Here is a 26,701-nt window from a genome sequence, read left to right as displayed (position 1 = left end):
TAATAACAAAGGCTGTACTCTCATTCACAAATTCTCATTTTCTTTCTGTACCGTTGCCAGATTTCGCTTGCCATACCTCGCCCCTCGTCGTGGTTTTATGTGACGGCAAGTCGCGACACTGTAAATTCCTAATGTGCTCAGGTTGTCAGCTTAAGACGGATTTGACAGCGCAGAAAAAGCCTTTGGAAGCTGGGCTTTGTTTAGCTGCCTATACTCCAGTGAATTCATGGGGGCTGTTGAGCTGCTACATGACATCAGTGCTTCTCAAAGTGAGCTCCGGGAGACAGGGTTCTTGTGCGGGTTCCCCAGCAAAATGAGATAATATAGCATCAAAAGCAGTTTAACTACTTGAATAGATGTATATGTTACAGTAAACCAGTTAGATTGGGAAAGGAGCGCTCGTTGTTGTTCACCTGGATGTGGAAGAAGCCCATGTCTCAGTGGTAGCTGGTGAATGCTAACCTGGTGAATGCTACTATGCCTAAACCTAAACCTAACCCTAACCCTAACCTCAGTAAAACTATGCCTAAACCTAACCCTAACCTCAGTAAAACTATGCCTAAACCTATCCCTAATCCTAACCTTAACCTCAGTAAAACTAAACCTAACCCTAACCCTAACCTCAGTAAAACTATGCCTAATCCTAACCGTAATCCTAACCCTAACCTCAGTCAAATTATTCCTAGTTCCCCGAAAGAGGCACCGCCTGCTCCACCTTGTGCCCAAAAACAAGCGCTCCTGTTCTCAATCTAACTGAATCTCAAACTAACTGTGACATATGTTATATACTGTTCATTAATGTGGGGGTCCTTGACATTAAGGGGCCTTTTCCACCGGCAAAGAACCGGTTTGGGTTCTTACTGTAATCCCGCCTATATGGGATAAACCAGAGTTGAGCTTTTCCACCGAGAACCGAGTCGGTTCCGAACCGTAAAAGTTGGTTCACAGCCAGTTAGCAAGAATGAGGTTTCAAGAAATTTGCCAACCCATAGGCGGGAGAAAGAACCCCAACCGGTTCTTTGCCGGTGGAAAAGGCCCCCTAAGATGTTTGAGACCATGCTACACAAACAGATGCAAGCTGGTGAGGTATAGTAATATCTCAGGTGCATTGGACAGCCACAGCTTTAGAATTCTAAAGCCAAGTGTTCAGTGCCATTACAAAACTGTCATCACCTGATTATGTTTTTATTTGATACATTTATATCTTCCCTCCACCCTCAGAGTAGAGAAAACAATGCAAGTCCATGGTCTTTGACCAAATCCGAGAGATATTTTACGGATTTACTGAGTTTAATAAAATCTTTTTAAACAGTCTTTTGTTGTTTATTTCATTTTATTCTTAGTCATAACTAATTATTTGAATGTCAAATTGGGAGCGTTGAGTTGCAGGGTACTATTTCATAAATGACATTTTATGAAAGCTACTTTGGAAGCAGCTAGACAAATGCAAAAAAAAAAGAAAAAAGAAAAGAAACACATTTTAAATTAAGCAATTAATGAGACTAACCAACTGGCCTAAAGCCATGCAAGGGGACAAACGAGGTCTACAATAACAGGTGTGCTGGGGGGACCCAGCGTAGCCCAACATTGTTGCTTTCCAGGTGCCGCACCAACTGTTAGAATGCCTGGCCAGCGTGGCGTTGGAGGGGAACTTGGCTCTTACTGCACGCTGGTTTCTGAGATGTGACTTTTATTGCCTGGTAGCGAGCCAAGTAAAGGCGCTCAGCACCTGGCGCTGGCGCGGCCCGCCACCAGCCTAAATGACTCCCCGAGAAGAACATAGGCTTTTTGTTGACCTTTTGCTGATGCAACTCGGCTAAGTGGCTTCCCTTAGAAAGCGATGGGATAGATGAGACAAAAATCACACACAAATAAACTGTTGCTTTCATTGTACTCTTTTGACAAATGTTTCCGTAGCCGTGAACATGGTCTCGCAGGGTGAAACTCTAAAACACAAAACACGGAGTCGGGTCAGTTGTTAACAGTTGATGTTTGTGGGGCTTTGAAGCGTTCTCAGTTATTCAGGAGGTGAGCAAGTGTCTTGGACAACATTAGGTGCTTGAACGGGAAACGTATGTGCACACATTGCCATCTACTGCGAGATGTGAAAACTGCACTGCTGCTGGAAATATGCTTCAATGAAGGTTGTACTCTGCCTGAAATGCATGCATACATAGACACACTCATTACACAAGCAAGTTGACATTTACGCTACAAATACAGAAAGGATAGAAGGATCACAGATACTGCAGGCACACAGACGCACGTGCGCACACACTCACGCAAGCACGCAGGCACACACACACACACACACACACACACACACACACACACACACACACACACACACACACACACACACAACATTGTCGTTGTCAGGTGGAAACCTCGTATCTCCAAGTTTCAAATTTGTACGTTCTTTCGTTAAGTAAAGCCCTGCTTCATCATTCAAGGCCATTGCACAAAAGTAGTGAAAACAGCTGATCTACAAGCACACAACGCCTCGCGGTGCGAGGCGTTGTGTGCTTGTAGATAAGCTATTTTCACTAGTTTAAATCATTTTAAAAATGATAAATACAAAACAAACGGTTTTGGACATACAAGGTTTCGACCCGACAACAACGATATGTTCAGATAATTGTTCAAGCTATTTTCATACCAGATGCTCTTGAACTGCTTCAACCCATCCCTCGTCTGGGATGTACATTTCGGTGAAACGTTGCAGCTTGCAGCGTGATATTTAGCCTAGCCTTGTACAGAGCACATGGGAATACGGTCGACTAGGTTTGAAGTGGTTAAATGTCTTCAAGCTTGACAGATCAAAAAAAAAAGAAAATCCCTTATGATGGCATCAAAACAACAGTCAAAAAGAAGACAGTTTCCCCCCCCCCCCCCCCCCAAGTCAGTGATCTCTCTCTTGAGATCCCTTGTCAACCACGCAACTCTAAATCTATGTCTGACCCACAAGCAAAACACACTCATCGCGTACAGTCACCTGTCTCTCTGCTTGCAGGGGGGGGGGGGGGGGGGGGGCATTTTGTACGCAGCAGTAACACATGCACCGTGCCGAAGAGAAAGCAAGTGAAGGCGACAGATAGAGAAAGAGAGAGAAAGAGAGAGAGCAGGCACGTGCACACATAGACATGAAAGGGGGCTTGAGCCCCTGCCCTTTTATCCGTCTGTAAAAAGTGCCCTCTCCAGACAATGCAGTTTTTACTATGGCGAAAGAAATGAATGTGCCCTCCTTTCCATGCCATACCTGAAGGCAGCATTCAAGAGAATATTGCCTTGTCCAAACACCCCTGAACTTGAATGCAGCATCTTATGTTGAAAGAAAAAAATGTCCTCTCTGTGTAGAAATCTGTTACGGCACATCTCCAGTATTGACTTGATTATGCTATAGTTCAGTGTGGTATCAAGAACTGAAAATAGCCGACCTCCAAGACGAGTTGCGAGCTTGGAGGTCGGCTAAAAAAAATATTAACCACTTGAATACTAGTGTCCATATTCTGAGAACTTTAGCCAAAAATAGCAGATCTACAAGCTCACAACGCCTCGCAGCGCGAGGCGTTGTGAGCTTGTAGATCGTCTATTTTCGGCAAAGACCTTTGGTGTAGAGGGGAAAAAGAGCAGACTAAGTACAGAGTGAAATAAGTATTGACGGTAGAAATCTGTTACCGCACATCTCCAGTATTGACTTGATTATGCTATAGTTCAGTGTGGTATCAAGAACTGAAAATAGCCGACCTCCAAGACACATTCTGAGCTTGGAGGTCGGCTATTTTCGATATTTTCACCAAAAGGCCCTTTTAGAAATGTCAGCCCCTGCCTCTCTAACATTCTCTGCACGTCCCTGAGAGAGAGAGAGAGAGAGAGAGGTGGAATATATAATTGCTACAGATGTGTCCCAACCAAGCATATAATCTCGGTGCGATTAAGCGCTCTCTCCCCCTGTGTGTGTGTGTGTGTGTGTGTGTGTGTGTGTGTGTGTGTGTGTGTGTGTGTGTGTGTGTGTGTGTGTGTGTGTGTGTGTGTGTGTGCCATGTCGTGACGTTCCCTCTCATCGCCTGGCACTGCCCAGCACGACAGCGCCCAGCAGTCAGTCTGTGCCCGTTTCCTACGGTGCACACATGCAACACCAGTTGGACAAGCCTTATTCATTAAACATTGCTGTTTTTATTCAGCACTTTGGTCTGGTTTTGGCCATGTACAGTCGTGTACTGCCTGCCACAGTAGTGCTGTATACACTGCATTTAGCTACAGGGATAGTTACAATTTATTTTGTGTAAACAAAGGCTACTTCTATACCTTTTTCATAGTATAGTTTAGGGGTCAGCAACCTTTTTGACTGAAGTGCCATGTTTTCATTTTCTTGATAGTCACAGGGTCACAGGCTAAAATGCTGAGGAGAGCATTTATCCAGTTTCATGTACCGTACATAGATATGTGGTAGAGATTTCACTTCCTTTTTCCTCAGTTCGCTTTTTGCAAAGAAAAGCGAACTGCTTTTGAGGTTTAAAACATGAGAAACTGCTCTCTCAAAAATAACAAATATACACTATGTAGCCTACTTTTTTATTATAGCCTGCGCATGAAAGGCAACTTATGTTTTGTCATTTTAAAATGCTCTATTTGGATGTTTCTGTGCTGTTGTCGTTACAATGTCAATGTTCTCTTTGAGTATTAATAAAAGCCCCCTTTCCACTGAAAGGTGGAACCAGAACTTTCCAGAACCTGAACCTATTCTTTTGGTTCTGGTTTTGTTTCACATTGAACACGGCCCGGTTTCAGACGAGGTTCCTGGAACCTTTTTTTGGTCCTGCTCCTGAGGTAGAACTAAACTTGAGTTCTCTTTTTTGGGACCTTCCCTGTTAGTTCTGGTTATATGGAAACGTAAGCAGAACTTGGTTCCGGAACTTCACAGGTTCTTGAAAGTTCTTGGTTCTGGAAAGTTCTGGTTCAAGTTCTGGGTCGGCCCTACAGTGGAAATGGGGCTTAAAAGTATGTCATCATCATTATTATCATACGCCAAGGAGGTAGAACGGCCGCTTGGCAACCACGTAGTTCACCCCCAAAATTACTTTTTTTCTATTATTTACTCATGACATGGAGAGTAGAGTTCTATAATATTTTTTGGTTTTTGTCGCATTCCTAAGACAAAAATTTGATTCGAATACATTTACCCCCATTGATTCCGGATGGGGACCTGTTTCGAAACGGGTCCCCATCCGGAACGAATGGGGGTAAATTTATTGTTATCACAAAAATATTATTGAACTCTACTCTCCATGGCATGAGTAATCAATGGAAAAAAAGTCATTTTGGGGGTGAACTACTCCTTTAAGGTTTCCAGTTAGATCCCGGGCTACCCCAGAGCACCTTACGTTTATGTCATATTACGGTGCTTAAAAATGTAAATACTACCCCATAAGATCATCAGAAGCCCTGCCATAGTGAGTGTCATTGGAAACATCAGGGACCAAAGCTGAGAAAGTTTAGGAACTCATGTAAAGGTCAGGGGTGGATGACCATTTCAGGCAGGCACGTGCACACATAGACATCAAAGGGGACTTGAGCCCCTGCCCTTTTATCCGTCTGTAAAAGTGCCCTCTCCAGACCATGAATGCAGTTTTTACTATGGTGAAAGAAATACGAATGCCCTCTTTCCATGCCATACCTGAAGGCAGCAGTCAAGAGAATTGCCTTGTCCAAACTCTCCTCAACTTGAATGCAGCATCTTATGTTGCCCTCTCTGTGTAGAAATCCATGCTGTACGCCACATCTCCAGTATTGACTTATTATTATTGGCTTAAATCAGTGTGGTATCAAGCAGCAAAAATAGCCGACCTCCAAGCTCACAACGCGTCACACTGCAACACGTTGTGAGCTTGGAGGTCTGCTACTTTACATATTTTCACCAAAAGGCCCTTTTAGAAATTTCAGACCCTGCCTCTCTGCACGTCCCTGCTTTCAGGCACAATATCTACTTAAATGTTTTCCAAGACCGACGAGTTCAGCCATTACCTTACAGTCAAAATATGTACTTTTATAAACTGATATAGAATAATGCAAAGGTAGAATAATAATAGTACAGTATCTATTCATTCAAAATACAAACACAGAATAAGTCAATAATTCAATATGAATAATAAAGGCAAGATACAAGGTATTGGGCTTCTAAAATCCCCATGCTGATGACAGCACTTAATCCAGTTCCATGTACTGTACTGTACATTCAGTTCCTTTTTTCTTGCTCTCAGTTCAGTTTTCACTAGGAAAGTATCCTAAAATAATTTGCGGTTAATCTGAGGTTAATCAAAAGCGCTGACGAGACAATCTTGTGAACGATTCCTCTCATCACACACACAAACACACACACACACACACACACACACACACACACACGTACACACACACACACACACCCACACCCACACCCACACGCACACGCACACGCACACGCACGCACGCACGCACGCACGCACGCACGCACGCACGCACGCACACACACACACACACACACACACACACACACACACACACACAGAGAGAGAGAGAGAGAGAGAGAGAGAGAGAGAGAGAGAGAGAGAGAGAGAGAGAGAGAGACAAGAGCTGTGTAGCTGTTGCAGCACCTGTTTCGAATGATATCAACGCACTTAATGCGAAATATTCACGTGCTTTCAGACTCTTCAATGCAGAGGTATCCAAGGATATCCAGTATCCAATATCTCACCAATGCAGAGATATTAGTAGTAAAATGTCGACATCTAGTGGTCAACCTCAGAGGAGCGCAAAAATAAAACCTGAGGTGAATCCCAGCCTCGAACCAGATGCCAAGTATGCTCTGTTCCCCGGTGTAACGCCCCACGCCACAGACCCCGACGGAGCAGCGCGGTATTGGGCGCCGATGACCCCCGTGAGTCGCCACCGAGGCGAGCGCCAGCGAGCCGAGTTGCCGCGACGAGCGGTGGGAACGGCGCCCAATCCCACTCAGCCGCGTTACCGAGTTATGTGCCGTTATGGACAGAATAGTAAATATTCAGTCCCTCACTATCCACATCTACCCCACTATCCACGTCAAAGATAAATGCACAAAAAAGGAGTCACATCATCCGTTCATTAGCTCAGTCAGTAGAGCACGGATGCAACAAACCCACGGTTTGGGTTCGATTCCCCTGAGGGGAATAATATTCAAGGCGAGAGATATCGGCGCATGCGTACTTCAAAGTGCACGTGAACGAGTATCCCGGCGTGGATACTCCTCCGTGGATACCCTGTGGATACTCTCTGCATTCAAATGTCTGAGAAATGGTGAAAAAGTCCGGTTGAATGCGAAGAGAGCAGTCGAAGCCGGTGGTTGCAGACGAGATATCATATTTTCCATTCCACCAAAATAATAAAATCTTCCCAGTCTGCAAGGACATTTTATGTCAAGACTTGACTTTTGTCCAGAAAGGCCACAAAACAGCATGAGTAGGTTACCCCTTCACCAAGCTTTACCATGGCTGCATTTTTTTTAAAGATATGTTTGGGGGCTTTTTCTGCCATTATTGATAGGTATACAGGCAATGGGGAGAGATACACGCAGCAAAGGTCGTCGGGATTGGGACTCGAACCCACAACAGGCAGTCAAGCCGGATTACCAGCCAAGGTGCCTGGACCACTATAGGGTAGGTACTAGGTAGTTAAATAAACTAGATGGGGACACCGGCCTATTGGAAATGCATGCCAGTGTGCATCTCATTTATGTATTATTTATTATAAAACATTAATAAAAACAATCATGGGGTGCTGTTCCTTTACCACATGGGCCACCTTGAAAATTCTGAGTATACCTACACTCTGGACACCACTACATGTCTGCTGTGTCATCGTTCTCCAAAAAAAAAAAAAAAAAAAAAAAAAAGATATGAAATGTGAGGGCGGGACAAATCCAAATACGTAAAAGGGGAGGAGAGGCACACGGCTAAAAGAAAGGCCACCCTTCTATTTCGGTTCAGTGGGCCGTATCAAACAGCTGACAGAAGAATTAAAATCATAAAGTTAGGAATGGCTGTAGATGGACATTACGATCACTTTAAGCTCCAAAACAACGATGACGTAGCAAATGACCACGTTAACGCCGGTTACTTTCAGGAGAGAGATCTGCAGAGGAAACTGCAGTCTGGTAAGAGATGCTACTAAAGAAAAAAAACTGTTTTTCAGAGAACTTTTTTTCAGAGATCTCCTTTCTCACACTGTGTGTGTGTGTGTGTGTGTGTGTGTGTGTGTGTGTGTGTGTGTGTGTGTGTGTGTGTGTGTGTGTGTGTGTGTGTGTGTGTGTGTGTGTGTGCGCGCGCGCGCGTGTGTGTGTGTGTGTCCTCCAGACATAAGACGGTACAAGCTGATTGGAGTCGGTGTTGGATTGCTTTGTGCTGTTCTAGCTCTGCTCGTCATTGCTGTCCCAGTCTCTCTCTGTAAGTCAATTCTTAAAATATGTATTACAACGTGTTATATCTGTGATGATCTAACATGTTTTCTTCAATATTCTAGTATATTATATAGTTGTAGTATTAAAGGAATACTTCACCCAATAAATTACTTTCATTCCTATCAACAACTAGATTTTATTTTATTTGTATTTTTTTGACACATTCCTCAGCCAATAATCCAAGATTTCACAAATTGAAGTTAACCAATTTAGATCTGAGGCAAATTCTAAAACCTCCTTCGAAATCCTGACCTAGGTATTCGGGAAGACTTCAAATATTTATTGAAAAATTAAAAAAAGGTGCTATACTGTGCTGTATAGCAACAACTAAAAGGGTTTCCTGGATTGAAAGGTATACTTACGTAGGCCTAGAGAGTAGAGCTTAGAATTTCAGCCCGAGCCCGACGGGTCGGCGCGGCACAGGCTTGTCACATAATATGTCGGGCTTTGGGTTGGGTCAGGCTTTTATAATCCGGTAGGCAAGCGCAGCGCAGTATCATGATGTCTCTGTGACTGCAACTGCTCGCTCATAACTCTATGGCTGCACCGCTGGGCTGTTGCGCAACTTTTGAGCAGTTGAGCGTGTGTGAGTGTGTGTGACTGTGCTGTGTGTGGCTGGCTGCTTTGGCGTGTGTGCATGCATGCGCTGGTCAAGCAGAGCAGAGCGGCCGGACATCGTTGAAACAGTCCACAAACACTTTTGTATCCTAATAATCATAATAGTCGTCATGTGAAAGTTGTAATAGCCTGTATGGGTGCTGCCTGATTTAGCAGCAGCCGTCAGCTGTGTTCTCCAGCGAGGCTTTTTGATTGATTGATTGAAGAATTAGGCTCCGATGTTTATTTGTTCCATAATTAGGACGGTACTTTCTACAATGTCTTTTAGGCCTATATAAAGACAGTTGGAAAAGGACTCTGTTCTTAACAAATCACCAAATGAGAAAAAAGGCTGCTGCAGCATATTATAATGTCGGGCTGCGGGCTGTGTCGGTCTCCAATTGTCAATTATGTATCGGGCTTTGGGTCGGTCCCAGGCTGATGTTCTGTCAGGCTGGGTTGGGCCGGGCTCACTTTTTTAGGCCCGATCTAAGCTCTACTAGAGAGGTTCCCGCTGTCTAAATGGGTTTGTAGGAGCCTAATCTCTCACCCAGTGAGCCATATTAGACGTCTGTCTCAAATCTGGTTATAACTGGTCTAAACGTTTTTTCTTTTTTTTTTTCTTTTCTTTTTTTAGATGGCTAAGCTTAGAAGTTGAAATGTCATTTCAACTGCGATATTGTATAATAGGGCATAGCAGTGGGCATGGTTTACTGGTGCCACAAAAAAATGGCCATTCATTTTTCTCAGAGACCTTTACAAAAATATTTATTTCAAGCCATTCAGGATCCTGGTGAATCATGACCAGGTTCTAAAACAACTAAACAAAGGTTATTTATTAAATGTAGTATATCATATAATTAAATATTCAAAGGTATTTTTTCACAGAATCAAAGGTTTCATGGTCATGATTTACCAGCATCCTTGATGGCTTCTATCTTAAAATCTTAAAATCTTAAAATAATTTATATACATATTTTTGTAAAAGTCTATGGGAAAAAGGGCTCCAGTAAACCTCTCCCACTGCTATGCTCTATAGAGGGTATGCACGTCCACTGGGACCCGCCCCCCTAATCTAGACTGAGTGGCAAAACATTGAGCAGCATGAAGCATTGGAGTTTGGAAGTGCTCGTTGCAAATCACTCGACGGTCCTGCATACCACCTGTTTCTAATTTGCACATAATGCAGGAGGCAGCAGGAAGTGTTGTTTAAAACGAGTGCTTCCAAACTCTGACACTTGGAAAAATAAAAACCTGCACAGAATGTAATGACAGAAAGTAGCTCATAACATGTCTATGGTGGATTTTTATGAAACAAAAAAATGTGCAGATAGAAAGAGGATAATTCAAGCTTTCAGTACAGCCGCAATGTTGGTGAGTTAACTTTGTGTAATACAATCAGATAGGACTTTTCTGTTTGGATGTATGGGCTGTCAATGGCAGAAATTAGTTTTTTGACACTCAGTAGGCGTTCCCACATAACTTCCAGCAACAGTGATGTCACGCGCATACCCTCTATTGATGGTCAATATATAGATGCTTAAAAAAGCTAATCAATGTCCTCTATAAAATGTTCACTTTTAGACCAGTTATTATAGTAGCCAAGCCATTTACTGCAGCACAATTGGGGAGGTATGTTGGCGGCCTGGAAACTTTTTTAACACAGTACATGTAATTTCCTGTGCTCTGGTGAATTTTGGGAGTTTGATGCCAAATCCAGGATCAAACAGAGACGTTATCACGTCCACACATGCATGCAGTTTAACTTGGACACATATTGCCACACAAAGCCACAGAAATCCCTCAATCCAGGACAAATTCAGGAGAAATGACAATTCAGGAGCACCACTGGTTATGGGGTCGAAATTTATGAGACCGAATCCAGGGGGTTTGGCAGCCCTACATTTAGACGCATGATAGACTTCTAATAGCCAGAGAAATGCTCTTTTTGCAAAGTTAGATAGATAGATACCTTTATTATCCCACGGGGGAAATTCAGTTACCCAGAAGGTACAGCAGTTAAAGGTTACAGGACAGTAAGAAAAAAAGAAAAGGACTGTTGTGTAACAGCCGAGCGACAAAAAACAAACAAGAAAGAAGAATCAACGATACAGGAGAATCAACCATACAGAGCAATTAAGTTAAAACAATATATATATATAGGCTACATAAAGTGTCGAGACAGAACACAACAAGGAACTTTTTTTAAGGGACTTTTCTAAGCATATTGCAAACTCAAAGAACTTACAATGGTCCAGTCAATCAAACATTAGGAACTACTTTTCAACGTAGTGCCAAAAGAAATATATACACATATATACAGTATGCAAAAGTTTTTGCACCAAGACAATAATAATAATGCTTAGCCTAAATAAAAAGAAAAAGTGCAGAGCCAAAAAAGTGTCCAAAAGTCTGTGCAAAAAAAAGTGACCAGTGTCAAGTCACAACAAAGAAAAAGAAAAAACGCAGATAGATGCTCCTCTCTGCAATACAGGAGGGAGGGCGGGGGGGGGGGGGGGGGGGGGGGGGGGAGTAATTTGAATGGCCCGGGATTTGGAGTTGGAGTTGTGTGCGCGTTGGTTGCAATCGTCCTTCCGAGCCTCGGTATACAGCGTCTCCTCCGCCGTCTTGGCCCACGCATCCACAGCGACACATCCTCCGGTCCACGCCACGAGCCTCCGCGGCGAGGGCTCCGCTCCTCCGGTGCGCGTCGTGCACCTCCAGCCCGAGTTACGGGCTTTCACAATGACAGCGTGTAGGCCTCCTCTTCTGCGCGAACATCGCGCGGATGTAGTTTACTCCTGATCTGACTCCCGCCGCCATCTTCGCATGCATCCAAAACAAGGTCCACGTACATCTCCATGCCTACGGCACCAACATTGTCTCCATAAAAAACCAAAGCAACGAGCCAGTCCCGCTACCCCAGGGCCACACGCTTAAGACAGGCTAAACAGAATAGAGGAAGGCCTCTGTTTCCTCTGCTTTGTTCCACGCAAGGCACAGAAGGCCCTACCCCCACTTTTTCTGCCAGCCGATCAGAAAAAGAAAAAAAAAGAAAAAAAGACTAAACTACTATATACACACACGTATAAAACAAAGTTCCTCAGAACATGCTCAGCTTTGCCAATGTAATGAGTCACCAAAAGAAAAAAAGAAGACAGGAAAAAAAGCAAGAAAAAGGGAAAGTAGGAAATTAACTGCAGAGCTGTGCTGAGTTGCGACTGCTGCCCTCAAGGAGCAGCAGTCAACATGGTTACGGTATCTCCATTTTCTTAAATAATATTTTTTCCATACAGATCGGTCCAACAGGGCAGAGAGAGAGCAACTAGTGACCAGTTACAAACAACCAGCCAGTTACAAACAACTACCAGCAATGGTCAACAACCTGACTGCAGACAGGGAGCAGTTACAGAGCCGTTTTGACCAACTGAAGACCAGCTTTGACCAGTTAGAGACCAGGTACAACAACGTGACTGAAGAGAGAGATTGCCTGAGGAGACTCTGTGGTCAGTGAGACATCAATGTTTTTATTCATTGTTGTCATTTCTTTTATTCAAAAGTGAAGAAAAGAACAACATTGTCTGACTTTGTTATCTTGTCATCAGAATCACATGGATGGCTGAAGTTTGACGGAAGTTGTTATTACATCTCTACTGAGACGAAAACCTGGGACCAGAGCAGACAGTGGTGTAGAGACAGACAATCTGACCTGATTGTCATAAAGAGCAACGCACAACAGGTACCGGTATATAGTGCGTGCGTGCGTGCGTGCGTGCGTGCGTGCGTGCGCGTGCGTGTGCGTGTGTGTGTTCACTTTGTGTATGTACATCAGTAACCATCAGCTTTTCTCTCCAGGACCTTGTTGCCAGTTTCAACAAGAGAGTGTGGCTGGGTTTGACCGACAGAGGGACAGAAGGAACTTTCCAGTGGGTGGATGGCACACCACTGACCACACCAACGTAAGACTGATCACCTTTTTACCTTCATTCAGATAAATGGTTTTAAATGTTTACAAATCTACTGCACTGTTACTAAGGCATTTGAGTCTACTTCACTATCCAGTTAATGGGCATCTAAAGTCTAGAACAGTGATTCTCAACCTGTGGGGTGGGACCCCCAGGGGGGCCTCAAATTAGGTCCTCAAATTATTTAAGGGGGTCCCCAGATGATTATCTTAATGTGCAACGTTGTTTTCTCACGCAACTGTAAACACACCAACATAAAGTGTAAGTGTATAGAGGGTATATGCATATTTCTATTGTGACAATTTAAGGAATTTTTAATATGTCTAAAATGACAAATTAAACATTGGCCAAATTGTCAAAATAATATTAGAGGCAGGAATTGTGAAAATGTTGTGAGCATGTAGATCTGCTATTTTCACAATGGAACTGTGTTATACAAAATGTAATTCTTAACTCTTAGTGCTCGTCAGGGTGGGGGGTCCCCAGTTAAAGTACGATTATTTTGGGGGTCGCAGCCTGAAAAGGTTGAGAACTACTGGTCTAGAACAGTGCTTCTTCTCAAAGAGTGTCGAGGTACACTGATGTGTGTCCAGGGCTACGACGCATTTCGGTGCCCCTGAAATGGGTCGTGAACTCGTGATGAATTGAGTACAATGGACAACAATGGAAACAAGCCCCCTGTGGCTTTATGTGTTATCAGTTTAACATAACCTTTAACTTTACTACCTGTACTAAACACAATCCGAAATCAATCAATGACAGAGCCTATGTGCAGGTCTAGAACAGGTCCGTATATGGCTCAAAAATGAAGCCACCTCCACACAGAACACACATACAGAAATACTTTAACACATGGAAGTAAAAGTGCTACCAAACAGGGTTGTCCATTGTAAAGTTTTTGTACTCCTCCTGTAAGGATCATTAATTATCTGTCCGGTAGAAACCTTGTATCTCCAAATTGTACCCCTTTATATTTGTATTTGTAAATTAATTCCCTACTTCATTATACAAGAAAGAGGGTCTCACAAAAGTTGTAGAAGTAGCAGGTATACAAACCCACAACGCATTGTGAGCATGTGAGCTTGTAGATCTGTGATTTTCACTATAATAATAATGAAAAATGAACAGTTTTGGACTCCTGGGTTTCCACCTGACAGCAACAATGTGGAATATGAAGAAAAACAGGAGACGTTATAAGTAATATGTAATATAATGTTATTACTCTCACATCACATTGCGATGTAACGTGTTGTGAGCTTGTAAATCGGCTGGCGTGCCTTGGACACAAAACGTTTGAAAACCACTGAATATAAAATTAGGTCATGATTAAAAAACAAAGTATTTAGAGTGAAAAACCCTCCATGTAAAAGTATTGTTGCGACCGAAGGTCTACCATGAGAAATGTTGCAGCTTGTCTCCGTCTCAGTCCTTCCTTCAGTCTGTCAGTACACATTTTTACAGTCTATTGGTTCCCTTGTCACTGTGACATCACTCTGACTTCATGCTCTGATGTCACTGTGATGTCCGGGGAACCACTCTTAACAGAATGGGTTTGCTGCTCTGACATCACACCCTGGCTTCATTTCCCTTTTATGCCCATATATTGTATGCCCATAATATAGTCGACAATGTGATGTCAGAACATGCCCATATATGGGCATTCCCAGATCACACTTGCAAATTAATTACATCCTTGTCCGTTTTATGCCCATATATGGAGATCCCTGTCCCTCAAGGGCATATCTGGGAATGCCCATTTTTGGTAATGCCCATATAGGCATGTTCTCAACAGGCACTGTTGAGATTGGGTAACTGGTTCGATATACATCACTGGCCAGATAGCCAAGAATTGGTGCGGCGAGGTCGCATGTCGCCCTGAGGCGTCTTACTAGTAATACTTATATGGTGCTACTTCTACAGGTTCTGGTTGCCTGGTGAGCCTGATCATGAAGTAGATGACCCTGAAAAACGCCATTTCCCGAATACAGAAGAAGACTGTGCTGAGTATTATGATGGGTCTGCTAACCATAATAACAGAGGATGGAACGACTTACCATGTAATTCCATTACCTACTGGGTGTGTGAAAGAGTTGTGTGCTGATTGCTGAAACCATCATGTTCACCATATATCAGTTAGCTGGTGTGTTGCTACAATGTATTCATGTAGATTAATACAAAGTTTGTTCTGTTGTATTCTTAAAACAGTGCAAGAGAAGTTACACATCTATTTCTCACCATTTTTATTCTTAATTTAATCAATTTACATTTTATTTGCCATTTCTTATTGATTGATGATTTTCTTTACATAACCATTTAAGCCATATTTTATACTTTGGCTATTAGAAAATAGCAGATCTACAAGCTCATCACGATGTGTTGTGAGATTGGTAGATCTGCTAAAATAAAAATTGTGTTATCCTTTTAGCATCATTGTAAAATCCTACCACTGTACTATTTGCAAAGTATTAATAAAGTATTAATAAAGTATTAAATTAATCAAATGTTCTTTTTTCTTCTAATATTTTTTTAATGTAAAGCACTAGTTACATGGTTTGTGCTAAAAAATAAGAACATTACAATGGTGTGTAAAAAAACAAAAACAAAAAAACATTCTGTTTAATAATGACCACATCAAAACATTTCCAACCGATTTAGATAAATAAATAAAACAACTTTTTATTACTTACTTTCAAAATATTCACATCAGACTCACCCAGACTTCCTAACCAGAGTTTGAATAAAAGTAGAATTTACATACAGATGTGAGGGACTTTTTTAGGAGACTAAATTAGGAGAAACCAACAACTGTGCAGTGGGTATTGACAAAGAAAAATGAAGACAAAATACAAATATATAAAAGGAGGGTGGGGTGGGTCACCAAAATAAGAGCACATCATGACATATAAGTGCCTCTGGCCATCTTTCAACCAGGGTCAGCTGTTGGAAGGGCTATAGTCTTATTCAGTGAATCACCATGACCATCCTACAATGATACCTACACAAATTGTTACCAAAAAAACAGATCATGCCTAGCACCAGAAGAAAATACAAAGAGGTGCAATTTCAACCACACACACACACACAAAAAAATTATACTGAACAACTAAAGACTGCCTCTTTAGCTCAAAGTGGCACACCAGTAATTCACTGACTGCTTGCAGTATGTCAACAACGATGCCGAACTGTGCACATGATACACAGATAAAATCAAGTTATTTTAACAAGTAACACTCCCTAAGGTCGTGTAGCGACCGCAGAGAGTACCAGCTAATTTGACTATTTAGACTTACCTAAAGATTTTTAAAAATGGCAAAAATTAATTGAGACTAAATATTGTATGCAGGCGAGCATAATTGCATGTAAACTTACAAGCAAAGGCTCTTCAAAGCACACGTGAGGAGGAAAAGGGTAGAGGAGATCTGTACACTTTGGGCCACTCAACTAATCTGACCAGAGTTTCAGGTGTGCTGGACATCAATTGAGCTGAAGAGTAACACAGTGTGACAGGCAGGGGTAACATCTTAGCGTGACAGTGTGACAGCTTAGCGTGACAGCGTGACACAACTGCTGCAGGTTTTCACACTAAACTTCTCCCTGCAGTCGCAACAATGCCAAAAATTCCTCTTATGGGCCTTTCGCTGTCCGTGGTGCTGGAAGTGGTGCTTAGCGCAGGCCTTATGCTATGAACCCCTTTCAGCACCATGGCCAGTGAAGGAGGATCAGAGATGAGAGAAGAAACAAAAATACACGCGTTTCAGCTGAGATGGGTGAAACAAAGGCCAAGTATGATTATTCAATAAAGTAGCAAGCTTTTCAAAAATAAGGTTATGTGCCAATAACAGCATCAATACTAGGCCACAGGCAGCTGTTTAACGTTAGCTGACCTTTATTCAGTAGAGCTGCATTCGCCTGGTTGTTGAACTGAATGTCTTAAAGAGGCGGTGCCATAGTTTTTCCTTTCTCCCAGCCGACAGTCTACAATACATGCAGCAAATCTAGCCAGTCTAACCAATTAGCCGGAAATAGCAACTCATAGTGATCTATGCCCAAAAGTGACACTATAGGGAATCCAAAATAGGTCATCAGATTTCCCCTGTGTTGACAACCATGAACAATCACATCCAGGGGTCATCGCCATGCTGGCTTGTGGTGGAAATATTTGTCAAAATTCCATTTTTGCCATGGACATACAAAATGAGTGGACAATAATATTACCAGAAACACACAAGGAGCTAGCCCTGTATGAATATAACAGGTCTGTAACCCTGAGAGTGTACAAATGGAACCAAATGAGTTAACAGGGTCCTTGCAAATCAAACATTTGAGAACCAGTGGTCTCATAATGTGCCATAGTGTCATATCGTTATTGTCGGGTGGAAACCTTGTATGTCCAAAACCGTTTGTTTTGTATTTATCATTTTAAAAATGATTTAAACTAGTGAAAACAGCCGATCTACAGTGCGAGGTGTTGTGTGCTTGTAGATCAGCTGTTTTCACTATACTACTTTTGTGCAGCGGCCTTGTATGATGAAGCAGGGCTTTACTTTGCGAAGAAAAATTACAATTTTGAAACTTGGATATACAAGGTTTCTGCCTGAGAGCCATGATATAGTAAATATTAAGTCTCAACATATTCAGAAGAAAACCTGGAGATTCAATAATTGGATCAAAAAATAAGAACATTATAATGGTGTGTAAGAAAAAGAAAATCTAATATTTGCCACAGACAAGACCAAGTCTTCATATCACTTCTCTGCCTCTGGGAAATGGGTTGGCTGCCGTGCAAATACAGCCCATGCAGTCTGTTGAACTGACAAAACGTATAGTATGGAAGGAGAAGAAAAAAAAAAAAACAGAAATCCTATCCAGTGACATTAAAACCCTGCAAGCCCAAAGCAGCATGTATGGCAGCCCTCCGGTAATGGGAGAATGTATATCAGTGTATGCCACTTTAGTGAGCCGTGTACCTACCGCCAGGAGGATCCGTGGCTCTGCGTGGTGCTCTCTTCACTGACACGCTGCAACATGACAGAGCCACATCTCCCCCTGTTGAGGGAAAAGCAGAACGCTTGTCACATCTCCGCATGCAGTGCCACCAGCTGTGGGCTGGTGTGACTGAAACCTGCACTTTCCTTCACCTCAGCCATCCGGTGAAACCTAATAAACAACATCTGACGACTGCTTCGTGCCTTTTTCTTGCCTTTTCTTTTTTTTCTCTCTTATACCCGGGGAGTCTGAAAGCAGGCTGAACGACCGTGTTTCATTGTGCGGCCTCGGTGGGAATGAAGGTCTACATTTTTAGAAGTTAAAAGTGCTGTGTTATTTCAGCTTTGAGATTCAGGTCTATGATTTGTTAGCAGTGGTGTAATGCAACTAAGTAGGCTACCTAAGTACTGTGCTTGAGTACAAGTTTGAGTTATTTCCAATTTCCAATATTTTTACTTCTACTCCTCTACATCTCGGATCCAAATATTGTACTTTTACTCCACTACATTTATTTGAAAACTTTAGTTACTAGTTATTTTGTAGATTTTGATTATTATTACAAAACAGTAACCTAACCACTAAACCATTACCATATATACAGGCCCGGATTTATATGACATGAGGCCCCTGGGCAAGGGGAAATAAAGAGGCCCTCGTGCGCGCGCAAAGATTCCACCTCCGGTCCACCTGACCACACCGTGACCTCACCTCCGGACCGGCCCGTGCATAATGTGACTGTGTGCAGAGGCGTAATTTGACCAATATCTAGGGTGTTGCAAGGAATTAAGTGTGTCCACCCGCCCATAGGGCGGGTGCGATTTTTTTGGGATTTTACCCGTTTTTGGGTGCTTTTTATATCAATTTCGGGTGTTTATTCCCCACACAACAGTCTAACAAGGAGCTGCACATAGCTGTTACTATTTATTTAGCATGCAGCGAAACACACACACGCGGATACAGAATTGGAGTTTGCGTGCATGTGTGTAGCCTATGTGTGTGGAAAGTACCGGATACATAGAGTGGGCGGGCTTTAGACTGCACTAAGCTTTCAGAGCAGCTACATGCAGTGCGGCCAGCAGAGCAGAAGCTCTCAATAATAAAACAAAATGTACTGTAACTAAACACAAATAGCACTTTATTTGGATTGCAATACTTTAAAATGTCATCATTAAATTAACTCATTCAGGGTCTTTTCAAAATGGCTTCCAAGTTCCACACCGCCTCCCTCTCCATAGGCTTCCATGTAATTCATAGTGCACGGATCATGCCCATGCCTAGATCATGCACCACGTGTGTGCACACTGTTCACAGCTTTCAAACAAAAAAATCCGAATGGAAATCCGTTCAGGCATTCATGAGCCAGCAGCCATTATGTTTTCTTGAAATGTAAACAAACATGGCTGCCATGTTTGAAAGATGGGGTTGGTTTGAAAGATGGGGTTGGTATGTGGGTTAAACATGGAATTTCGCGATTGCGATCATGCCTACTACATTTTTTGGGGTCCAAAAAAAAAAGTTTTTTTGAAAAAAAAAAGTTTTTTTCTTTCTTTTTTTCTTTTTTTTGAGGCCCCCCTCCCCTGAGGCCCCCGGGCGCGTGCCCACCCTAGCCCAATGGTAAGTCCGGCCCCATTTTGGCCATTTGTACAAGCTCACAATGCATCGCATCGTGAGCTTGTAGATCTGCTATTTTCAAAAGATTTGTATACATTTGAAAACTTGAAATGGGACATTCTTCATAATGAGTACTTACACTTTTGGTATACTTTAAAGGAGTAGTTCACCCCCAACATTACTTTTCGTCTATTGATTACTCATGCCATGGAGACTTGAGTTCAATAATATGTTTTGTTTTTTGTCCCATTCCTAAGACAAAAAACTGATTACAAGAAATGTACCCCCATTGATTCCGGATGGGGACCCAAATGCATTCGGGTTCCCATCCGGAAACAATGGGGGTACATTTACTATAATGACATTTTTGTCTTAGAAATGCAAGAAATAACAAAAATATCATTGAACTCAAGTCCCCATGGCATGAGTAATCAACAGACGAAAAGTAATTTTTGGGGAAGTCATTTTTATGCCAATACTTTTGTACTTTTACTCAAGTACATTTTGAACACTGGACATTTACTTGTAACAGAGTGTTTCTATATTAGCCGTATTGATACTTTTACTTAAAGGGAGCGTGACACCGGCCGAAATTTAACATTATGATACAGTAAGTCACGTGGTGTTTCTTCAAACGGTCTGAAAAGGAGGCGGGCCGTATCAGTTAGTAGTGAATGTATACTTCGTCCGTTGTGCGGTGCCTCGCAATGTATACTTCGTCCGTCCTGCCGTGCCGCGCACAACGTGATGTTGTTAGCGTGTAGCAGCGCCGCACCGCACCGCAAGGCTATTTTGGAGAGCTATTGTGTGTGTACACACACACACACACACAGGCTACACACACAGAGTGTATGAGCCACGGACCTCAGTCCTCCGAGACAGCAGGACATATGTCTGCTAAAAGGGCTCAAAGCTGCCGAGGAGAAAGGAGATCGCTGGACGCTCGTTCTCCATCTTTCCCAGTGGGATCCATAATCACGCGTCCCGGCCAGGTCCTCCAGTCAGGTTTAGCGGAAGACACAGCAGGGTATGGCCGACAAAACCGTCCCTTAGACGGGGAGAAGCGTGTTGACCCTCGTAACGAATCTCTGACACCTTTTTTTGAAGAAGACATGTACTTTTTTACCATTTTATAGCGAATGGTGTATAATTTTTACCCCTAGAACTGATAGTTTTAAAGTTGGTTTAGAAAGTCGGAAACACGCCTCGGACAGCTTTTTTTGGGGCAGTTTCAAAAGATAATGATATGGATACTCGACTCCGCGAGTCTCCGCCCCTCCCCCCATATTAGCCCAATCAAATTAATGTATTGCCGTTACTGTACAGAAAGTACTACTTTCAGTACAGTAACTACAATAAATTAATTTGATTGGGTAATTTAACATGGGCGTACATGACATCATTAAAAAAATTGGCTAATTTGATAGCCATAATTAGCTGTTTTGGCCGTGTCACGCCCACTTTAAGTAAAACATTTGAGTTCTTTTTTCACCACTGATTGATTGATCATTAAAATAAACATGCTCTGAAAATACTTGCGGCACGAACACTTTTTAGATTTTCAGCTGGGCCCTGATCCAGAAAACACAAAAGGTTGAGACTGTTTTAGATGAAACTGTGTATATAGTGAATGGTACAAATTAATGTATTGATTTAATGATTATGTAGCGGCAGCATTCTCAAATTAGCCAAAGGAGTCAAAGCATAATATTCATTTGCATTCATCAAGAGGTTTTGTCCTGGTGGGTGTCAAAGAGTAACACATGCCAATTATTAGGGTGACCATATTCTGAAAATCCAAAAAGAGGACACTCTACCCGGCATATATATATATATATAATATATATATATATATATATATATATATATATACTAGAGGTTCTTTCTATTACTAGTTTACCGCTCAATTATGCCCTATACCACTAATAGCCTATTATGTATTCAATTTTGAGGGGGTTCCAATTGGACCCTTTACAAATCTATTAATAGGCTAGAGATCCACTGATAAAGTATGCCTTTTGGCTCCTGTATGAACGTTCAGCTTTGTAACTAAATAAAAGAGAGGTAGCCCATTATTCAAACCGCCGTATCTTCTGCTTTACAAAGTTGTAGAAAATATTCTGTCAATTTAGTTAGCAGAAGAGCTCTCACCTTGCACAGACTGTCTTGTAAGCTACTTTGCAGTGTTATGGGCTTGAAGTAGAACTTTTATAATTGTAAATGCCTAAATGGACACAGAAGACTACCAGCTTTGCTGACAGAACGCTCTGCTTCTCAATGTTGGTCACTCGCACTTTTTGTGCATTTCATCAGTGATTGAAAGCCGCGGTCGTCGCGAGCACCTTCGCCTCGCCGATACGCATCCGTAGAGCCGTTTCCCGTCATTTTTAGACCAGGATTGAGGGAGTAGCAGGCAAGATTCCTTCACCAATGTAAACACAGTTGCTGAGGGAGTGAGCATTAATAGCGTTTGCAGTTCGTTTGGCCCTGCGCTGCGCGATCTGCTGCAGAGCTCTGCTCTGCTCTGCTCTGCCTCTGATCTGAAAGCGAGACAGGCTGAGGGAGGGAGGGATCGCATGCAGAGAGTAGTATGAATAATACACGTTCCGGGGTTAGCGCCTCTCACAGTGTGTTTCCAAAAGAACCATTGAACGTGCATTGTAAATGTCCGTGCTTAAACTGTGATATGCGCGAAACCCCGGACATTTGAAGGAATTTATAAAACCCCCCCGGACCGGCCGGACAGCCCCCTAAAAGAGGACATGTCCGGGCAAAAGAGGACGTATGGTCACCCTACCAATTATGATTGCTTGATTCCCTCTCTGTTAGACATTTGCATGGTTCCAATTACAACGCTTATGTGATTAATTTGATTACAGATTAACTGTGAAATTGACTGATCACTCAAGCCAATTCGTAACATCATCACAGTCGGCAGTTTCTACCCTTTTGGTATTGGCGGAAAAGGTTATAGGCCAAATTCCTTTACCAATTCTTTATGCATTTAACATGTTAAGTGACTAAGATATTTTAACCACTTCAACCCTATGTGGGCTACTTGGTCTACAAGTCTAACTTGTAAGTCAAATAACAATGTTTGCCGATTTTTTACCTAATGTTTATCTATTATTATAACATGTCCAGAGGAGACGCTGGTTAAAGGGCCCTTAGTCCATTTTGAATTTGTTTTCACACGCAAAGCATGCAAAACAACACAAACAATCTTGTATTTAACCATGAACCCCAGCGCCCCTATTCTGGGCATACAGTATCAGAATAAGCAAAACATTCAGCAAAAATAGCAGATCCCACCTCACAACGTCGTATTTTGATGCATTGTAAGCTTGTAGATCGGCTATTTTCGACAACGAGATTTATTGTGTGGAGGGGAGAAAAGGAAGGGGCCAAAGGAAAAGATCCCTATGCGACCCCGGTCAATGGAGTATATTGGCTTTAAGTGGTTAATGCTATTACAGTTGGACACTTTCGTCAGGAATAATGATTTATTGCAATGCTATTGGGTTCAGTGACTCGGATACTACAGCTTATCAGCGCAAGCATGACACAGAATCTGAGATCACAAACTCCTCCAGAAGCTGTGCATAATACACAGAGTGATGCATCAACATAGAACCCTTCATGGCCAATACATTCATTAAATATTGAGCCCTTTAAAGACATACATAAGTTGAGACACACACATACAGTAATATAACATGATTAACATAATACAATCCACAGAATCATACATCTACTTGAATGGCAGAGGAGAGGGCTGGTGAATCATGACCATAAAACCTTTGATTCGGTGGGGGGAAAGAAAAAAAAAAGAAACCGCGAAACAAAGGATAGGCATTTCATAATTTAGTAGTATATCTAGTAGTATATCATATCATATAATTAAATAATCCTTTTTCTTGTTTTTTCACAGGATCAACGGTTTTATGGTCATTTTACCAGGATCCTGGATGGCTTGATTCTAGGCTTAAAATAGGCTAATTGATATTAATATTTATGTAAATCTCTATGGGAAACATAAAAGTAAACCACGTTTACCACAGTGTTCTGCTTAAAACGACAGCCTAAGTGAACCAAGATTGTTAGCGAATGGGAATGAAGGGAGCGGAGTGATGAGGTTGAACGTGGAAAGACCACCTGATTGTACTGGGTGAACGTATGTATTAACTTGTTAAAGAATGAAATGTACATCTCAGGTAGGATGGCCTGCCGTGCCTACCTGAACTATCGTTGTGATCGATATAACAAAGTTAAGGTATATAGGGCTCTATTTTTGTCCATGCCTTACCCTTTATCCCTAAGCTCTTTTGCCATTGTTTTACTACTTTGAAAAAACACGTTTAAATATTTCAAATAGCTGATCTACAAGCTCACAACGTTTCGATATAGTCTGGCTATTTGAAGTATTTTAAAATGTTTTTCAAAATAGTAGATGTGACATAAATAAATCTGGTTTCATGACAGGGAACTCATTCTCTAAAATGTATTTAAAGGGAGGGTAAGTGATTTCAATCAACTCAAATAATAACAAAATGGGTCTATGTTCTGATAGTACTAGTTACTATAGAGTCTTTGGTCCATATTTGGACGAAGCCTTATCCCCTTTAACCCTTTCAAAGCCACGGGGAGCCCCTTAATGTTAAAATCGTACTATATCGGACTTCCTAGGGGGGGAGGGGCAGCCAATCGTACTTTCCCGTACTTTCCCGTATTTACCGAAATAAATGATTTTCATCCGAAAATCGGCGATCGTCTAACCTTCCCTAGTCACCACTCGTGCATTGATAGCTCATGGCTGGGCTGACATGAAGCAGAAGTGATGTCATTGGCATAGGCGATTCTAGCCTCTTCTAGCAGGGGTGCAAGACTGGGTTCCTCATGCACGCTCGCTTGCGCGCATGCAAACATTTTCGGATTTTGTATGGTTTATCCTGTTGTTTTAACAGGTTTTACCTATTTGTAACACAATATAAACTGTGCTTTTTCTAGACACCATGAGAATATGTCTATATGATTTATTTACTTATTTTTGCAACAACTTGTGTGTAAAATACATTTAAGAGAGAGGGCTTTAGGAGCAGTTCACCACCAAATTCGCCACCTTTTTTGCTCCGTGGAAATGTGTTGCTTTTGGTAGCTTGCAATGACTTTATGAGGTTGTTCACCCCCCTGGCGGCCAGGGGGTGCAAGTGCACCCATAGACACCCCTTAAAATCGCCTATGGTCATTGGCCTTTCCTTTTCCAAGGCATATTCCCCCATTTGGTTACTATCTGTACCCTGGTGCTTCTACAGCAGCCATGCTAGGGGCTATGCTAGCGAAAATTTTCAGTTCTGCTTTTGAGTCACACATGGATTATTTGCGGGGACATTTACGTGAAGAGATCGCACACGCGAAACGCACGGGGAGATCGATGATCGGCCAACACCCCCATTCTATCCCAACGGAGAACCAGATAATCACGGTGAGCTAATGACCTGGGGGGGAAAAAAAAGAAAAAACAACGGCGCTGTCCAAGAAGGAGTGGCGGCGGGCTCATCTATCTATAAATGCGAGAAGTCTCTGCGTGTCTGTCTGTCTGTCTGTGTGTCTGTAATCCGCGTATATATCTCGAGAACCGTTCGTCCCACCGGCTTCAGATTCGGCACGCGCGTGCAGTGCCGGGTCTCGACCCGACCCGACGTGCGGTTTTCCCGAACCGGCGCGAAACGTTCGGAATCTCCTTATGCGGGGTTGATTGTTGACATCAGGTGTTCCGGAGGAAATCGGCGAAAGCTCTGACTCATTGTGACATCACTTCATAAAAGGCTCTGACATCACGTACGCCACATGAGTCAACAAAAAATCTCTGTGAGTGTGTATGTATGTATGTAATCCGCGTATCTCGAGAACCGTTCGTCCCACGGGCACGCGCGTTCTCCATATATGGGCATAAAATGAATGCCCCCATATATGGGCATAAAATGGATTGCAGACAGACAGATACAGATATCTCCATATATGGACATAAATGGACAGAGGCAAACAGATGGTCAAAGATCTCCATATATGGGCATAAAATGGACGCAGACAGACAGATACAGATATCTCCATATATGGGCATAAATGGACACAGGCAAACAGATGTTCAAAACGGGTCCTATGACAACAGGTGTGAGGTTTGCATTAAAGGGGGAACCGGCACTGTGTCTGCAACACAGTTGGAGGCACAGACAGATACTCCATATATGGGCATAAAATGGACGCAGATAGACAGATATCTCCATATCTGCGCATAAAATGGACCCAGAACTATAACTGCAGTGATCTCCATATATGGACATAAAATGGACGCCGACAGACAGACAGACAGATACAGATATCTCCATATATGGGCATAAATGGACACAGGCAGACAGATGGTCAAAACGGGTCCTAAAGGGCGGGGCATTCATTCCCTATTTACATTGTTCCGAGTTGGCCAGGTCGCCGACTAGACGCTGGGCCGCCCGAATCTAGTGTTTATAAACATAATATTATGTCTCAGATCACAATACAATAATAGAAATTTCACGGCTAATCTACCAACCACCATTCTATTTCGGACGGCAAAGTGTTAAGGAGAAAAAAAGCAGTTTCAGTCGCTCCACCAAAACTGTTGGGTGACAGCTTTTCCTCCAATCTGGATAGAGTGGGGCCTTCCTCCAATCATGGTCGAGTGGGGGCGGGCATTATGCGCACCAAGGCCCGCCCCCACTTGATCATGATTGGAGGAAGGCCCCCGCCTGTCACCTACATGTAAATCACTTACCCTACCTCATTTCAATACATGAAAACGCCTCGGTATACTCCCAGAGGGAGTGGAGGAAGTTGCTCAGGATAAGGAACTCTGGAAGTCTCAGTTGGAACTGTTACCCCTGCAACCCGATTCCGAATAAGCGGTTGAAGATGGATGGATGGATGGAAAATCTGTGCTGGCCACGCCCGTTATGCTGGGGACTGCCCATAAATCCGAAGCTTCATTCCGAATTTAGTTATGGTTACTGAGGTTAAGGTTAGGGTTAGGGTGCACCCG

At 42.6% G+C, this 26,701-nt stretch overlaps 1 protein-coding gene across 1 annotated transcript; it reads left to right on the top strand.

Moving 5' to 3' along the window:
• The first annotated feature begins 8,060 nt into the window (after positions 1 to 8,060).
• On the top strand, positions 8,061 to 15,332 carry LOC308281227 (C-type lectin domain family 17, member A-like). The gene is made up of 6 exons (XM_080721352.1): positions 8,061 to 8,167; positions 8,367 to 8,456; positions 12,364 to 12,573; positions 12,673 to 12,806; positions 12,923 to 13,026; positions 14,953 to 15,332. The coding sequence occupies exons 3-6, from the start codon at positions 12,441 to 12,443 to the stop codon at positions 15,131 to 15,133; spliced, it is 552 nt and encodes a 183-aa protein (XP_080577478.1). The 5' UTR covers positions 8,061 to 8,167; positions 8,367 to 8,456; positions 12,364 to 12,440; the 3' UTR covers positions 15,134 to 15,332.
• The last annotated feature ends 11,369 nt before the right edge of the window (positions 15,333 to 26,701 follow it).

This window comes from Nannobrachium achirus, assembly GCF_963921795.1.
Source record: "Nannobrachium achirus genome assembly, chromosome: 3".
Taxonomy (NCBI): Eukaryota; Metazoa; Chordata; class Actinopteri; order Myctophiformes; family Myctophidae; genus Nannobrachium; species Nannobrachium achirus.
This window is presented reverse-complemented; position numbering and strand designations above follow the sequence as displayed.

Bases quoted from the DNA above. Each gene is read 5' to 3' on its own strand.
- LOC308281227 (XM_080721352.1), top strand. From the start codon at position 12,441: ATGGTCAACAACCTGACTGCAGACAGGGAGCAGTTACAGAGCCGTTTT. The intron at 12,574-12,672 runs GTCAGTGAGACA...TCTTGTCATCAG, and splicing joins TTGCCTGAGGAGACTCTGTG to AATCACATGGATGGCTGAAG. The intron at 13,027-14,952 runs GTAAGACTGATC...CTACTTCTACAG, and splicing joins ACACCACTGACCACACCAAC to GTTCTGGTTGCCTGGTGAGC.